This window comes from Crocuta crocuta, unplaced genomic scaffold, assembly GCF_008692635.1.
Source record: "Crocuta crocuta isolate KB4526 unplaced genomic scaffold, BGI_CrCroc_1.0 scaffold698, whole genome shotgun sequence".
Classification (NCBI taxonomy): Eukaryota; Metazoa; Chordata; class Mammalia; order Carnivora; family Hyaenidae; genus Crocuta; species Crocuta crocuta.
The window spans coordinates 1,115,640-1,131,802 of record NW_027530855.1 but is presented as its reverse complement, the minus strand read 5'-3'; the positions used below and the strand labels follow the sequence as shown (position 1 = coordinate 1,131,802).

Sequence of the window (16,163 nt, the reverse complement as noted above, 5' to 3'; positions counted from 1 at the left end):
GGCAGCCGCACCTGAGCTTTAGGTGTTGTCGCCCCACCTGTGGTAGCATCATGGCTGCGTGTCACACAGGATGAGAAGCTTGATTTAAACCCGTTAGTTGTGTATTATTTGCACTACTTCAGTCATATCATGTGCAGTCTCTTGACCAAGACTATTTTTAAACTGTAGAGTATCATTTTATACATATTCCCTGCTACAGAATTTGTATTGCTTATTTCAGCAAGAGATGGTCTGCATGGAAAAGATTAATAGCACTGATTAGCTTTCTAATATTTTGCACTTTTTGAAATGTTTGTTTTTTTACATGATTATATTTAGAAGTTTATGAAACACTGAAATAAAACCATATTGACCAGTTGCCTACTTTCACCTGGTTCATCCATTATATAGAAAATCAATACAATAACCATTTTCTCCCCATATATATTACTAAAGCAAATTTTAAAAATGTTTGGGCAAAGAACTAATATTTAAGTTCTTTTCCCTGGACTGGTGTTTTCGTTAGGCGGCTGTCGTGAAGCGTGGCGAGTACAAAGTAAATACGGAGACTGTTCTTCAGTAATACAGGTGTCAGCCTCTATTGCCAACAGTTGTGTCACTCATGTCAGACAGGGAATCCAGGGTTTTACCGTGGAAATGTTGTGGCTCTCAAGTGGTGTTAAGTACCTAAAACACCCACAGTAACCATTTTCTTTGAATATCGCATTTATTGAAGGAAAAAGATACACTGAATATGTAGAAAGAAGTATTTAAGCCAAGGTCATATCGGAAGTATGATCGGAAAGAGAAAGGTACTTCTAGGTCCTAGAGTGTCAGTTCTCATGACCTTCTGTAAAATTGCTCCTTAAATCCGTAAAATTGCTCCTTAAATCCCATTATGAAGAAGGGACAGAAAAAGTTCATTTTTCCTCTAGAAAACGACATCCGTAATTTTTCTTTCCTGCCTTAGCCAGTTGGCAGAGTTGATGTCTTTGGACAGGTCTTTAATCGTGCGTGGACGGAAAGAAACTAGTGAGCCCAGTTTAGGAGTATGTTTCTGTACTAGCAGCTGATGGTGGCTTCTGCCTCACTTGTCCTTACCGTTTTTTAAAACTGTTTATTTTGTAATTCAATAAGTAATTTATGCCCTGGTAGTGCATGGTGCAAATGGACAGCAATATTTGACTAGACTCAGCTAAGATACATGTGTAGGAAGGTAAAATAGCCAGAATTGGACATTTTCCTATTTAAGGCTTGATGGAGTTCTCACTGGAGAAGGTAAACTAAAATAATTTAGTTGGTCATGCCCTGGACTTTGAGCTATGGAAATTCATCTCTAGCTTCTAGGATACTTAAAGGCTTCTGTGTAAGTTTTTTGTTTTGTTTTGTTTTAAGTTTTAGAGTGTGCGTTGAGCAGGGGAGAGGGGGCAAAGGGAGAGATGCTTAAGCAGGCTCCATGCTCAGCACAGAGCCTGACGTGGGGCTCAATCCCACAACCCTGAAATCATGACCTGAGCGAAAATCTGGTTGGACCCTCAACCAACTGAGCCACCCAGGCGGCCCTTGTAAAGGTTTCTTTGTGAAAGATCCTTCCAAGAATGGCATTTAAATGAGATGTAAAATGCTGTAGACAGTGGGATACCAGCTGGTGGCTGTATGGTCTTCTTACCAGAATGTGTGGCACAGAGCAGTGAAAAACAACCTTGAGCTTCAACTCCATGATAAATCCATGTGAGCCAAACTGCATAAACCTACGGAGGCATAATGAAGTGCTGATGTCCTCACTCATACCTCATAAGAGGGCAGAAGTTCAAATTCTTGGGCAGTTATGAAGAGCTGATTCACCTAATCTCCACTGAGGAAGTTCCAACTTCTAAATACTAAAATGACCAGGATCACCAGGCTTCTGTGCAGCAGGAAGTACAAGTCTGTCCTGAAACGGTTTATGGCATTCTGTGTCCGTCAGCGGAGGATAATACTGCCTGTAGCAGACGTAGGCGAATGTCAGGCCAATCATGGATCCCACCAGTACATCTGAAAGAGAAGAGATAAGGTCTTCTCTTACTATGAGGTCTCTTATATTAGACTCGTAAATTGTGTTAAAACATCACGCCATGCTGGCATACTGATACTGCGGGTTCAATTCTATTTAAAAACAATTTTTTATTTTTATGAGAGAGAGAGGCAGAGCATGAGTATGTGAGGGAGCAGAGCGAGAGAGGGACACAGAATCCGAAGCAGGCTCCAGGCTCTGAGCTGTCCTTACAGAGCCTGACATGGGGCTCGAACCCACAGACTGTGAAATCATGACCTGAGCCAAAGTCAGACGCCTAGCTGAGCCACCCAGCAACCCCAACAGGTTCAATGTTAGATCACTGCAGTAAAAGGATTATCTCAATAAAGCAAGTCATATGAATTTTTTGGTTTCCCAGTGCAAAATGAGTTATGCTAACACTGTGCTGTAGTCCATTAAGTGTACAATAGCATTACGTCTAAAAAAAAAAAAGTATATACCTTACTTAAAAAATACTTTATTGCTAAAAAATGCTAACCATCATCTGAGCTTTCAGCAAGTCATAATCACTGATCGCAGGGCACCATAACAAATACAGTAATAATGAAAAAGTTTGAAATATTTAAGAATTCCCAAAACGAGACCAAGAAAACAAGAAGTGAGCAAATGCTGTGGAAAAATGGCGCCCACAGACCCGCTTAGCGCAGCATCGCCACCGACCTTCAGTTTGCACAAGACGCAATTATCTGTAAAGTGCAATAAAATGAGGTGCGTCTGTAGAGAGACCTTGGCCCTTCAACTTTCTCTGCTTGTTTGGGCTGCAAAAAAAATCTCAATTCCAGGTTTATGGCTTCTTTAGGCTTTCTCAGTTTTGTTACAGGAATAATAGGATTATCATCATCAGGTTCTTTTCTAAACCAAATCAAAACACATCTTTAGTTAAATAAGTGTAAATAAGCCTTTTTCCAAGTATACTAGATTAAATTTTTTAAAAAATTCAGAATAACAAAGTTTCACTTAATGCTGTTAGCCCCTCCTTTTTTTTTTTTTTTTTTAATGTTTTATTTATTTCTGAGAGAGGGAGGGAATTCTTTAGGAGCCTTAGGGCTCCTAAAGACTTCGGGGAAATACTGTCAGGTTTTTTTTTTTTTTTTAATTAGGACTTTTCTGTGAAGATATCCTATCATTTGGGTGTTTTACTATGTCATTCAACTTAAATTTCTTTGGTTTAACTACAATTTGATGTCTTGAATTTTACTTTAGTTTCTGAACAAAAACCTCATGACAGCAAACTTGATTGTTAAGACTCTAAGTAAATTGAGCTTTTGAGGTTTGTGGTAAAAAATTTCTTAAAGAAAGGTAAAAATTCTTAGTTCTGAACTTCTGATGCTTCAGAATAATGGGAAATTGAGGACTTTTCTCCTTAGAAGAAACTGTGCTTTCCCATCCTCCATACAGCTGCATACACGTGCTCTTGGTTCAGAAACTGACCATCCCGTACTCCCTGGTTTTAATCGCTTAGCAGATCCGTTCAGCGTCCCCTGTGTGCCAAGTGTTCGGGATCAAAGGGCAGGTGAAACGTGTGAGCTGCCGCGGCACGAAAACGTCGCTTACCTTGCCAGTGATGCTTATAGTCACAGGTGCGGGACAGGGCAATCACTGCTGCGAGGAGGAGAGGTGACAGAAAGGCACAGAACCTCCAAGACTTCCCACGGCCTTGTGGCGCGAAGCAGTGTAACTTCCCTGCCAGGTAGAAGGAAGCAAAGGCCAGACCAGCAAATGCAACTGGAAGAGGGAAAACCTATAAGTACGTGTCTTTTAAAGGAAACTCCGTCCCCCATCTGCACATAGGTGGCGAGGAGGCCTGCATGTTTTATCCTTGTTTGATACCCTTCTGGTATAGATCACTGATGATGGTGGAAGAGGAAACAAAAGGGAAAATGAAGGACTTTATTTTGTGTCCCAGAGTTAATAACATTTGTCCTGATTATAGTTTATGGAATACTAACAACCGGGCAGGTTGTTCAACCTCTCAATGCCTTCGTTTCCTCACGTATAAGTGAGCATCATAAAAATAGTACTATTCACCTCATTGTGCTATTATGGTATCAGATGAGGCAAGAATCAAAAATGCTTTGCAAAGAACCTGACCCATAGTTGTCCTTCAGCAAAGGTTAATATTTATAACTAGTACAAGATCGCAGGATCTAGGCAAATACAATAATCCTAAAACGTCCCAAATCTCAGAAAGGTAAACCACTTCCTCTGTCCTCAAATATTTACCCTAATTTTTGAGGCTCAGGCTTGTGAAATCTTGGAGTTATTAAAGAAGTGGGTAGGGTTCTCTAGTTTCTGGATAGNATACACACCCCCCCCCCCCCCCCAAAAGGCATACAAGTCCACGTGGTAATCGTACAGGAAGAATGTCCACTGGGGAAGCTCTTCCGGCCCTCATTCACCACATCCTTGTCTCCTGTGCATGTCAAGTCAGAATGGGCCTGGCCGTCCGGGAAGCAGCGGTAGAAGAAGTCTGGGCGTGGCCTGGAAAAATAAGCATGATCTCAACAAAGATCGCCTAACAGCCCAAGAAACTACTTTTTGGTTATTATCAGACATCCGTAATCCTGTTTCGGTCAAATGGTGTCCAGGCAAAATAATGGAAGTGGATTAGGACAGTCACCATTAAAAGAGAAGCATTATTTGCAGGGTCAGCATTTAAATTGGGGGGTGGGGTGGGGCCGGCGGGAGCCGCTCCAGCATGTGATGAATCTTTAGGGCAAAGAGCAAGTCACACTGCAGCTTCAGCGTGTGCTCTAGAGGACACAGGCCCTGCTGCGCTGTTGGGGGAAATGCTGTTCAGGGCAGCGAGGGGCCCCAGTGTCACCTGCAGGACAACCACAGGGAACGCAGAAAAGCACGTAACAGGAGGAGGAGGAGAGGATGAGGAGAAAGACGGGTGGCGCACGACCCACCTCCTGCTGGGGTGCAGGCCCGAGGCACCTGGCACCGACTCGGCTCACTCACCTGCCCACTATCAGTTTTATTGTGTTGGTAAAGACGCCGTTCAGAGCCAGGGCAAGGCTGGCAGCTGGAAAGCAAAGAAACTTACTGTTGGTGGTTTCTGCCTAGGAGGCACGGTCACTGCCTCCTAAGAGAGCGGCCACGTCTTTCAGAGACAGGATGGGTCAGGCTCCATCCAGAGCGGAGCGTGAAAATAATTCTAGCTCTTAAGGTGTCGCCGAGAGAGAACTTCTGGACTAGGCCGAAGGCGTTTCTGGGGTACACATTTATCCAGTGCAGTTAGGCACTGCTAGGAGGTTAACTAGGTTCTTAGAGTGCTAGTTTTCGGTGTCATGGGTGACAGCACGGGCACAGGGGAGACAGGATGACTTTAGGAACACAGAGCTCGGTGGCCTCCACCCGCTGAGATCACACCTCCAGTGGCGGAGCCCACAAGTTCTGCCTTCTCGTTCGAGCACCAAGGAGATAACCCAGCCAGAGACCGAGGGCTCATTCTTACCCAGACAGGCCTGTCTGCTGTCTGTCCTGTCTGCCTTCTTGAGACACCTGGCCAGGAGGATCAGAGATAGCGGGCAAAGAAATGCAATGACCTGAACCAGAACGTGGCAGAGGTTAAAAAACCAATCTAAACCCCACGTAACACCCCGCTAGTCGTTAAAGGAGCTCCTACAGGGCAGAGGGGTGGTAGAGACAGCAGAGCTCATGCGTCAGAGCTCACCGTTCGTGTTAACATAAGCAGCACCAGTGTCTGCGGCAGCTCTACCAGCGCGTGGCACCGCGGTCACCCACTAAGCTCACAGAACATGGTCCTGGAGCCAAAACGGACATCTTGCTCTCCAAATGTGGATCAGAAGGAAACAATTTTTAGCACATCATCATGATGGAGGCGGGGGGCGATAAGTTCCCCACGAAGATCACTTTGGAGCCAAAATGACCACCTCCTGCTTCCTGGCCTTAAGCTCAGTAGTAAGTACTAAGGGTCAGAAGGAAGGCTAGTTCTCCACGCACAAACATGGGCTTGGTAGGGAAATACTCTGCTTCCACATACGGATTCCGGTAAAGCCACATCTCCTCTGGTTGGATCAGCCGCTGGAAGGGAGGGAGGAGCTCTGTTACCCTAAAGGAGAAACAAAAATGTGCAGAGCCGGCCCCCGTGTTTGCTGGGACGGCAGCTGCCGGGGCTTCCNGGTCGCGATCCCGGGAGCCGGAGGGGCGGCCCCGCGCAGTTGAGAGCAGCGCCTCGCAAAGGGAGTGAGGGGCCAAGCGGGGCCGTTCTAGGGCTCGTGGGCAGTGAGCTGGCAAGCGGGGCTCCGCCAGGCAGCACGTCTCCGTGGAGTCAGTCTGAGAAATCAACTGGATGAGAGGGATGCACACCTCCCCGTGGCGACCTTCGCCCACCAGGCGGTGCCTCGATATTCTACCGCGCCTAGCGAGCGGGGAGCGACCATCTCCAGGGACCTCCCGGCTGTGAAAACGAAACCAAAGCCCACGTACTCGGCTCCAGGTTTATCCGCAGCGCAGTGGCGGGGCCATCCCGAAGGGCGCAGCGGTGCCGCGGCCTCACATCGTGGGTCACTCAGCCCCGCGCCCAGTCCCCTCCCTCCCATTAATACCCCTTGTCCAGCAGCTGTGGCAAGAAATGACAGGCAGTGAACAAGTCCACAAGTTAATTTGGACCATACAGGACAATTTATTGAAGTCAATCTCAAGCAAAATCTGAAATCAGTGGAATGTCATTAAGAACCTTTCCAAATTAATCCTCACGGAAGCAAAAAACACATCTGAATTCCAAAGTAGTTGTAAAATAAAAAAAGGCAACATCTCAGTAAATATAATGTACAAAAATTTATGTTCCTACCAGCACACACAGTAGTAAGAAGCTTAAAATTACAGGCAATCCTAAATGTACTATAACTAGTCACCAGTAAGCTATCTATATACAGGTTAACCACGCTTTACACGTTTCACACTATGCAGTAAAACATAGGCCGATCAACAAAACCCCCAAAACATAGATCTTGAAGTCTATGTGGCAACATCAAGTCATTATACAGTAATGCCCTAGTGGAACACCCCCAGGGAAAATGAACACTACTCCCTTAGTGTCAAGAGCTGCTAGCCAAGTCACAGACACTCAAGAGAGGTCAACTTTAGTGAATATTGATGCTCTGTTATTAAAGACTCAAGTCTCAAGTGATTGAGGCAAAATAACATTTCACAGGATCTACAAAGTTTATTACAGATAAACAAAGTACAGAAATAACCAATCTACAAAGGTCATTATCATAGATAAAGATCACAAGAAAATGAAAACAGAATCTGTAGGTATCTGTGTTTGTTGTGCAATATCACAAGTGGTTACAAATGAATTTCTCATCCTAATTCCAATTGTGCACACACCCTTGTATATAAAAAGGATCTAATTATTAGCCGGTTGTAATCCTCATGTAGCATCTTGGTCACCGGAGGCAACATGATTTTCTGTTTTGACACAGGGTATGTGACAGCAAAATGAGAGAAAAGTAAAACAGTAAATTTCATCCAGTCCACTCCCAAACTGACAAGAAGACCTTACAAATACCTTATGTCGGGGATCTGCTGGCGGCCGAGAGCCACCCGCTCGCGCTGTAGGTCTGTCTCGGAGGTCTGTCGCAGGCAGGGAGAGGGCGCGCTCGCACCTTTTTGTGCCAATCCGCAGATGCAGAAGGTCACGTAAGAAAACTAGAGGCTGAATAAAAGACTGTGGCAATTCCCTTTTTATTAAACATAATGGCCTTGCACGGCTACTGAAGCACAGGTCGCTCTCCTCCTCCTCCCCCTTCATATGTACGTGCCACAAGCACCTGAACTTGTCACCTAAGCAATGGACTGACGAGAAAAGAACGGAAATGTTTTTTGGAACACACAGATCACACCCTGCATGTCAGGAGTGCGACGTAAGTGCAAATTTTTGTTTTTTCCCTACACAGGCATAGATCTTAAAAGGAAAGAAGAGGTGCATGGGGACAGGGTTGACAGAATGACAAAGTAAAGAACACACATAGGAAATAGTCATAAAATGCTGCTGGTATTTCATGCAAGAGCCTCTCCCTCGAATGCGCACAGGAAATCGGAGACGGGTGCTGTGGGCGCGCTCTCCCGGCTCAGGACTTCGCCTTACATCCGCGGTAAAGAGAAGAGACTATAGGCGGTTTGCTTTCAAAACAGCACACAAAACAATGCCTTCTACTTCATAAATTTAAAAATAACTGTAAAATAAGGGGAATCTGAAGAGTTTCAAGTACTTAAGAAACCTGAATTCAATGAGGCAGAGGCCTCAATGTTAAAGTGACTGCTTCGTACCTGCAGTAAACATGATCAGTCCCCGCCCTCACCCTAGTCTATCCCCTTTCTCTCCCCGTCCCTGCCCCGGGTAAAAGTCGCTAGATTTCAGTATATACAAATTTTCAACTTCTCAGTATTTGTTAATACATGGCAAAGCTGTCTAATTATATCCATCCCCCAGCTCATCTGACACTGGAAGGGAGTTCTACAGGTGACCCGGTGACAGGTAACCGGGGACCAATTCTAGGTGGCCCCGGGCTAAAGGAAATCACTTCACGTCTGCAACAACACGGCCGAATGACTCGGGGTGGCCAGATGCATCAGCCTTGGAAGAAGGAAGTGGAATCTGCGTGGCCCAGCGACAAAGCAACTCCCCAGGGTCATTGTACCTCACGTAGAAGTACGTCAAATGCGAGCTTCCCGAGCCACCAGGCCTCCTGAGCCCGTCGGCCGCGGCATGTGGCAGCACCGTGACATTAAGGTGAATGCTAAAGGAACAGCCCGGGACTTAAAATGAAGTGAAGGATGAGCCACGAATCCCGGGCAGTCCACAGACTCCTCCCTGCACAGCGGGCCTCCCTCCACACTGCAGGTCTGGGTCCGGCCCCGACCGGAACACAAACCACACGACTGGTCCAAAAGGAAACTCCTTCATGAACCACAAAAGAAACGTCTCCAACAGCCTGCCCTGTCTGAGAGTGCTTTACATGATTATCTCGGAATTTCAAGCCATTATTCACAAGCACGTTTCCAAATACTCTGTGAAAATGGCACACGGGAGCTGGAAGCAGCCACCCCCCATTAGTATTATTATTATTTTTTTAAGACATGTTCCAGACTTGAACACACAGATAGCTCCAAGTTGCAATGATTCTAAAAGTCAGCCTATTCTATAGCTTCGGCCAGATCACTTCTGAGAATTAAGGTGGAGCAGGAACTTGGTAAAATAAAAATGAAAATAAAGCCCACCTCCCTCCTGACTCTCTCGCCCTGATTAGATACAACGGAGTGAATCACTTCCTCCAGCTGCTTTGGCCTTCCAGGAATGAAGGGTCGGCCACCCCCTCTCAGCTCCGGGCGGCCCTCCTGACTCCCGTGTGACCGTGGTCCCGCCCCTTTCTGCACTGCACATGCCAGGAGGGCTTCCAGGACTTCCTCTGTAGTTATTACATCTGATTTCTGAAGCTTTATGCTGATGACCAAAAGTTTTACGTTCACTTCTTCTTCCAAAGAATTAACATGAGGCTAAAAAAAGATACCACCATTATCCCATGCTGTCCTAAGTTATCTCATTTGTGGACAAGAATGAAAACCAACAGTCTATGCTCTGACCACACATACAGATTTAAAAGTGAGCAAATACCAAATTCTGACTGAGAGTGCAACTGTCTTTTGGAATATCTCACTGGCGGGGCACAGCGAGCACAGCGCTCTCCCTCTCTGCTTCCGTAGCTCAGAAATACATAAGAGGTCAGTGGAGACAGCACGGAGGTGTGAGGGGGGCTCCTTGGCACTGGCGGGACTGAAGCCGCTTCTCGGACCCTTAAAGAGCAGTCAAAGACTTCAGGGCTACTTTGTTTTTTACTGATTTCTGAAATGGCAGAACAATCCTATTAGGTACCCCCCTCCCAAACGATAAAAAATCTCAGCAGAGCTGTTACAGATACTTGAACCAAATATGACACAATGAAGAAGCTGCAGGAAAATACTTACACCTAAGGTACGTGCAGTGCGGAGGGTGTGCCCTGGCTCACCGTGTAAAAGTCCTCAGATTTTACATAGCACTGAGTCCAAAACAAAGCAAGGAGAGAAGATTTCATGTTGGATACTGTTTCAACAAGTATCGAATATAATATTTTGAATGTTAAAAGAAATCCTTCATGTTAGTTTAAAAAAGCAAACATTTATCATATACACAGACACATATACATGTATGTATATATATATACATACACACACACAAAGTTTTAGTATGATAAAACCTAGATTTTCTTAAATTATTTTTTAAAAGCATATCAAACTATATAATTGATCAAGAGCAAAGTTTAGTGTTTTGGTGAAGCTGTACTTCGTGTTACTCATAGCAATTATATTTGGTAACATGTACAGCATTTTCCATTTCGCTCTTTCTTCTGGGACCGTATCTGATCAATAGAATTACTGGAGGCCCAAGAAGTCACTTCAGAATTAATTGCATTCTGGAATCAGGCAAATGGCAGTTTAGGAGCTTAGGTAAAGGAACTGTAGTGTGGTTTTTGTTTGTTTTGTTTTTTACAAGAGAAAATCCAGTACAATTACACATTTACATTTAAAAAAAGAGAGAGAGGCACAAAACAGCGTTTTTTTTTCTTTTTTTCCAGAGAAGAACTCTAACTTGACAAGAAGGAAGGAACGCACATGACACAACTGAAGGAATGTGGCCGGGCATCTACCCTCCCAACCTTCATAAGGTTCCTAGAAACTTCTTGAGGGAAAATAAATGCTCCCAAGTACCAGCAAGTGTAAGCAGTCAAAATCCACAGAGAAAGTTATAGTTCATTCAAGCTAGCCCTAGACTTCTACTTAGCACAGTGTTACAACAATGTCTGACAGGACTAATTACTTCATAGCAGGAATACTGGAATCTACATGTTCCTAGGCATTGAATGCAACTGAGTTTTGCGGATGGACATCTTGGTACACTTGCAACTGTGAGATCCAAGCATCGCAACCAACAGATTTTGCTAATGCTGCTTTCTCGGGAGCTTCCCTAAGTGCTTCCCACAGTGAAGTGTGTTTGTGTGACTCTTGCCTACCCTGGAGAAGCACCTCACTTCCTCAATGGGGGCAATGTTGGTTACTAGATAATACTAAATAGAAATTGTTTACACAGAACTTGGGGCTGCCCCTTCCCCTTCCACCCCCCCCCCAAATTAGGAACTAAACCAAAAAACCTACACAGCTACAACTCAGATTATTTGTGTAGTTTCCACTAGGAAACGTGGCTGAGCGGCCGGCCAGCTGACAAAGGGAATATGTGACTGGGAAAAGGAAGCAGAGACAGGAGAGAAAAAGCCCTTAATTCTCTCCAAGCTGCACGAGGGGGCTCCACTACACTGAACAGAAAATGGTGCTTGTATGATCCAGCGTTTGGTCTGGGCCTCATTAGCTGCCTTTGTCAGTGTGTCAGGATGGGGGGTAGAGGTGGGGTGACCACTCTAATGATGCCTTCACGTCCACATAAACACACTTCATCAAAAATGTCTGCGTTCAACGGAAAACATTTCCAACTCAGAGAGCGCACCCCCTTCCAGTTTTCTCCAAAACCCAAAACCACATGACACACCTTTCTAGATATTTATCACCTCGTAAAGCCCACCTAGGTTAAGACCAGAGAGGTAAATCCACTGAGGCATTCTGTTTTCAAGAGGCCAGATTCGGTACTCCCATAAAGCCCTTCTCTGAGACTATGAAAGACATTTTGAAGGGAAAAAGAAGTCAGCCTCCCTACTGCTCAGCAAAGAGGTATTTGAAGATCATCAGAGCCTTTCCCAGAGGGCCTGCTCCAGCTCCTACGTGAGACACACACGTACACTGAATGGACTACCAGAACTATATTTCTCAAGATTAAAAAATATAATAAATAAAGGAATGATGACTACTTTTGCTTTTTACACCCAAGGAACACATCCTAGGCTTTAAATTTATCTCATTGACAAACTTTCTCTTCCCAAAGCAATGACATCTCTTTTTCCAGCTGCGAAGGCATTGAAGCACAATAAAAGGCAAGAAAAGACCAAGGGAATCTGGCCCGCACAGAAGAGGCCGCAAGCCGACAAACCCGAAACAGGCACCACCAAGTGCTCCCGCCCGCACCACCGCTCCCCATCGCACTTGAGTAAGGCAGCGCTGACGGCCTTGGTGCTAACCGCGGCCCAATCCTCTTCCACAATCGTCACCGATTCCCCTTTTTTTCTTTTCCTTTTTGTTATGTCAATAAAAAGAAAAAAATAATAAATCACCACCCATTTATTCTTTCAGGTCTTCTCCATGATCCTGTGATTCCAATTTGCATTTGATCTTGCTCCAGTACTCGGCAGACACGGGCGATTGGGGGTCGTGCTCGGAGCAGCAGAGCCGGCCCTCCAGGGCCGAGGGAACCAGCGCCCCCTCTCGGTGGTCTTTACAGAACGAGCGTGGGCAGAACTCACAGAAGGAGACGGCGGCGCTGCCGCACTCCCCGCACTGGTGCCACGGACACTCCCACTTTCCTAGTGAGGGGCGGGGACAGGAAAAATCATCAGTGTCCGCCTAGATGACCCGTGAAAGATCTCCGTTCCCACCGTCTGCCCTGACTGGAGACTGAGTTCACCTGAGCACCACTCCAGACTTTAGCCAAACTTACGAGTGGAGTGGGTGCACCGCTGAGCACGGAGGCGTGCTGCCCGCCCCCCCCCCCCCAACTTAACGCAGCAGGAGCCGACTGCTCACCCAGGGTAACGGGGACTCAGAGACCAGCCCCACCGGCCCACGCCCACACCCTATTTGCAGGGGCATATTTTTCATAAGCATGCTTTGTGTCTGCCACTGTTGGCTGTTCTATTCAATCTCATCCATTCCACGGCTCCACTCAGGAGAGTGAAGTACCTCCTCGGTCCCCCGCGAGTCAGGGACAGGGTCTCAGGAGTCTAGCTTACCATATGGTGGCTGACTCAGGTTAAGGCATAAGAGGTGGTATGCTTTGGGACAGTCCTTTTTGTCACACATGACCAGCTCTCCACCATCTCCACACTGAAAACAGTAATCTTCATGCATCTGCTTTGGTTCTGCTTTGATTTTTCGCCTCTTCTGCTTTAACTTAGCATTTCTGGCCTTCTCTTCAGCGGTTGATGCACACGTCGGCTGGTAGGGAGAACGACCACAGTCATGACTGTGGTGAACACGGTGCGGGAAACTTCACACAGAACAGGAACTCCCACCACCCCCATGTTCATTTAAGCGCTTTTAAGTTCAGTTGTTCAATGACCTAAAAACCACCGGCAAGACTTACCCCATAACAGTATGAACATAAAAATATGGCTTCATTTTCACTACTTTTGAATAACGTGCTTTGTTTTTTAAATTGCAAGGATACTGAGACATAATTCATATACCATAGAACGGATCTTTTTTTTTTTTGTCTATTTTTGAGAGAGAGCGAGTGAGCAGGGGAGGGGCAGACAGACAGAGGGACAGAGGATCTGAAGTGGGCTCTGAGCTGACAGCTGATACAGGGCTTGAACACACAAACTGTGAGATCATGACCAGAGCTGAAGTCAGACACTTAACCGACTGAGCCACTCAGGCGCCCCAGAATACACCATTTTAAAGTGCCTCACTCAGTGGTTTTAAGTATGATGTGAATTTTTAAAAAGTTTTGAAAACGATATGGGTAACTTCAAGTACAATCAGAAATACAAACACATTTTCAGAACCTGACAGATCTTACTAGGATATGCCTCGTTAGAGAGTCTAAACTCTGGTTACCACAACGGTCCCTTGAACTAATCCAGGCACTCATTTGCCAGCATTTTCCTGAGATGGTCATATACTTCTTGAGCAGCCCCACTCCTCATTTCCCGCTGGCTTGGGGTGCTCGCTCCCCTCACGACTGACCTTCGGCCGCACTCCCAGAAAGCCGCTACAGTTCTCCGCTCCGCAGTGGCACTCCGTCCTGCCGTTGCCCAGACAATCCAGGTTATAATTAAATGTTAACTCCATCCCTAAAACAAGAGAAATAATTATTCATACTCAAGTCATGGGGAGGAGAAATGCTGCCACAGGCATGCTCAAGAGAGCTATAACTCTGACATGAAGGCTTTTCCCTCACCCGCGTGTGTTCCACAGAAGACAGTGATGGGGAAAAATGATAGCGGAAAACACCCCCATCCACCAGTGATGACGGCAAAAACAGTCTATAGAAGTTGTCATATCCTTTGCATTGAAGTGGTCAAAATCCATGTAACAGAGACTAAGAATCTGAAATCTGTGCTCAAGACAAATAGGTTCTGGTTCGGCTGCTTTCCTAAAGCTAATTTACACCAATTTCTGAATGAATAATAGGACCCTGGAATCATGGCGACCACACCATCTCCGGTGATTAATGCTCTGGGTTATGATCAGAAAAGAGTTCACCGTGCAGATTTACTATTCACACCAAAGACCCAGGAATTCGAACTGGGAGGTCCAAGCTTTCTCTTAGCTGGTCTTGACGAGCCCACGAGTTCCGGGAATGCCTTTAGTCTCTTCTAGCTACAGCTCTTCTCTTCTCACCCATTTTCCTACAAACCCGGCAGAGAAGAAACTAAGTTCTGCTGTTAAGATGCTGGGTGGGCAAGGAAAAATGAAGCAGCAGGCTTCAGAAGCTTTTTACGTCTACTCTGAAACAGACCATCTTCCAACTAAAAAACAAACACCCCTCCCACCCCTTCCACCACCAAACAAGCCCAGACGTCAGTTGAAGTTAACATAGTATGTTAATACTTTGAAAAAGAAAACAAAAGCTTAAGCGTCTGGTTATACTGCACAGATGGCAAGAACTGGAAGTAATTCAGTAGGGTCATGGACCCAGAGAATTCTGTGACAGCCTCTCTGACAGAAAGGCTCTTGCTCAATTCCCTTTTGCAGGACACAGATTTTCACTTCTTAATGGCAGATAATAATTTCAAAGAGAATTCTATCTTATTAGAATAAATCCTTGAGCCTCAAACCCTGAAGGATGTCCTGCCCAGGGAGGGGGGCATGGGGAGCAAAGCTGGTTTTTTACCTGCAGGAATATCACAAAGCGCGAAAAGTCCAACTCGAACATCTCCATTTACTGTCCACTTTTGTGTTTCACAGTTTGGATTACAACTGTGGTTCATAAAGCGAGAATAGTTTCCTTTGGGGCCAGCATCAATTATACGGTCCTTCAGAAAGAAAAGAAATGAAAGGTGCCTTTAACATAAAAGCTAAGTACAAGCCTCTCTAAGAAACAGCCAACTTGGCCAAGAGCCACAGAGGGCAGCCTTTTGCCACCAGCCGATGGCTGACAAGTCCAACATCGTGTGCTCTCTGGGCCGTTGACTAAGTTCTTGACTTTACTTGATGACCTTCAAGTCAAAGCATTTAAGATAAATTAGAATTTAATTTTTTTTTTAAGTTTATTTCTAGACACAGACCACAGAATAATGCTACGCAGAAGATACGCTGGCCGCAGGCTGAGGAAGGGCATTCTGTGATGCCAGAGCATGGAGATGGGTGAGCCGTGTGGGGGTGGGAACTACGGTTTTCTGCTGTCAGCCCCCGTTTCCTGCTCTGCTCAAGCAGTGAAACCACTATGGGGGCAAATGGAGAAGAGCGTAGGCCACAGAGAGGGAAGGAGGAAAAATGAAAGACTTGGTGTCTGAATGTAGACTTTTGAGATTTGATCGATGGAAGGGCTGTCATGTGGGATATACTCTTTAGTATTTATCTGTTCCTTCTGTTTTACTAACACTGACGTTCAGAATACAGTCAAAAGCTCAACATTCTGGCTCCTGAATTTGAACTCTGATAATCTGTCTAAACTTTGGAGGACGGGGCCTCCCCAGCATTGTCAAGATGGCTGGAGGGTCCCTACCGGTGAGGGGAGGATGTGAAGGGCTACTCAGCAATCAGAAATAAACGGCGTTTTATGTTTATGAAAGTTGTAAAACTGTCAAACGATGACCTATCAGCTAACATAAGCTTTTTAACAAAAATTTTTTTAAGTTTATTTATTTTGAGAGAGACAGAGACAGTGTGAGTGGTGGAGAGAGAGAGGAGGCAGAGACAGAGAGAATCCCAA

At 45.5% G+C, this 16,163-nt stretch overlaps 3 protein-coding genes across 14 annotated transcripts in view; 1 reads left to right on the top strand and 2 right to left on the bottom strand.

Moving 5' to 3' along the window:
* DDHD2 (DDHD domain containing 2) overlaps positions 1–16,163 on the top strand; it is a 61,863-nt gene that overhangs the window by 24,219 nt on the left and 21,481 nt on the right. For 2 of the 4 annotated variants that reach the window (XR_013336350.1, XR_013336351.1), the window contains exon 18: positions 15,498–15,595. The gene's annotated coding sequence lies outside the window, so the exon portion shown is untranslated. Of the gene's footprint in view, positions 1–10,698; positions 12,358–15,497; positions 15,596–16,163 lie in introns of those variants that run through there. The other 2 variants (XM_077769506.1, XM_077769504.1) reach the window with 2 other exon arrangements.
* PLPP5 (phospholipid phosphatase 5) lies at positions 625–10,705 on the bottom strand. 5 transcript variants are annotated; one of them, XM_077769509.1, is made up of 8 exons: positions 7,596–10,705; positions 6,063–6,131; positions 5,514–5,604; positions 5,018–5,081; positions 4,410–4,534; positions 3,608–3,778; positions 1,825–2,013; positions 626–1,730 (listed from the first exon to the last, which is right to left on the bottom strand). In XM_077769509.1, exons 1-7 carry the CDS (start codon positions 7,836–7,838, stop codon positions 1,853–1,855), a joined length of 924 nt encoding a protein of 307 aa, XP_077625635.1. In that variant the 5' UTR covers positions 7,839–10,705; the 3' UTR covers positions 626–1,730; positions 1,825–1,852. The 5 variants fall into 5 exon arrangements, with proteins under 5 accessions (XP_077625637.1, XP_077625638.1, XP_077625635.1 ...); XM_077769511.1 differs by having other exon boundaries at positions 625–2,013; positions 6,023–6,131; positions 7,596–7,720; XM_077769508.1 differs by having other exon boundaries at positions 627–2,013.
* The window catches only part of NSD3 (nuclear receptor binding SET domain protein 3), a 113,164-nt gene continuing 109,331 nt past the window's right edge, over positions 12,331–16,163 (bottom strand). For all 5 annotated transcript variants that reach the window (XM_077769495.1, XM_077769496.1, XM_077769494.1 and 2 more), the window contains 4 exons: positions 15,123–15,264; positions 13,973–14,079; positions 13,015–13,219; positions 12,331–12,588 (listed from right to left, as the gene is read on the bottom strand). In XM_077769495.1, the coding sequence (XP_077625621.1) occupies positions 12,347–12,588; positions 13,015–13,219; positions 13,973–14,079; positions 15,123–15,264 (696 nt within the window). In that variant the 3' untranslated portion in view covers positions 12,331–12,346. The remainder of the gene's footprint in view (positions 12,589–13,014; positions 13,220–13,972; positions 14,080–15,122; positions 15,265–16,163) is intronic.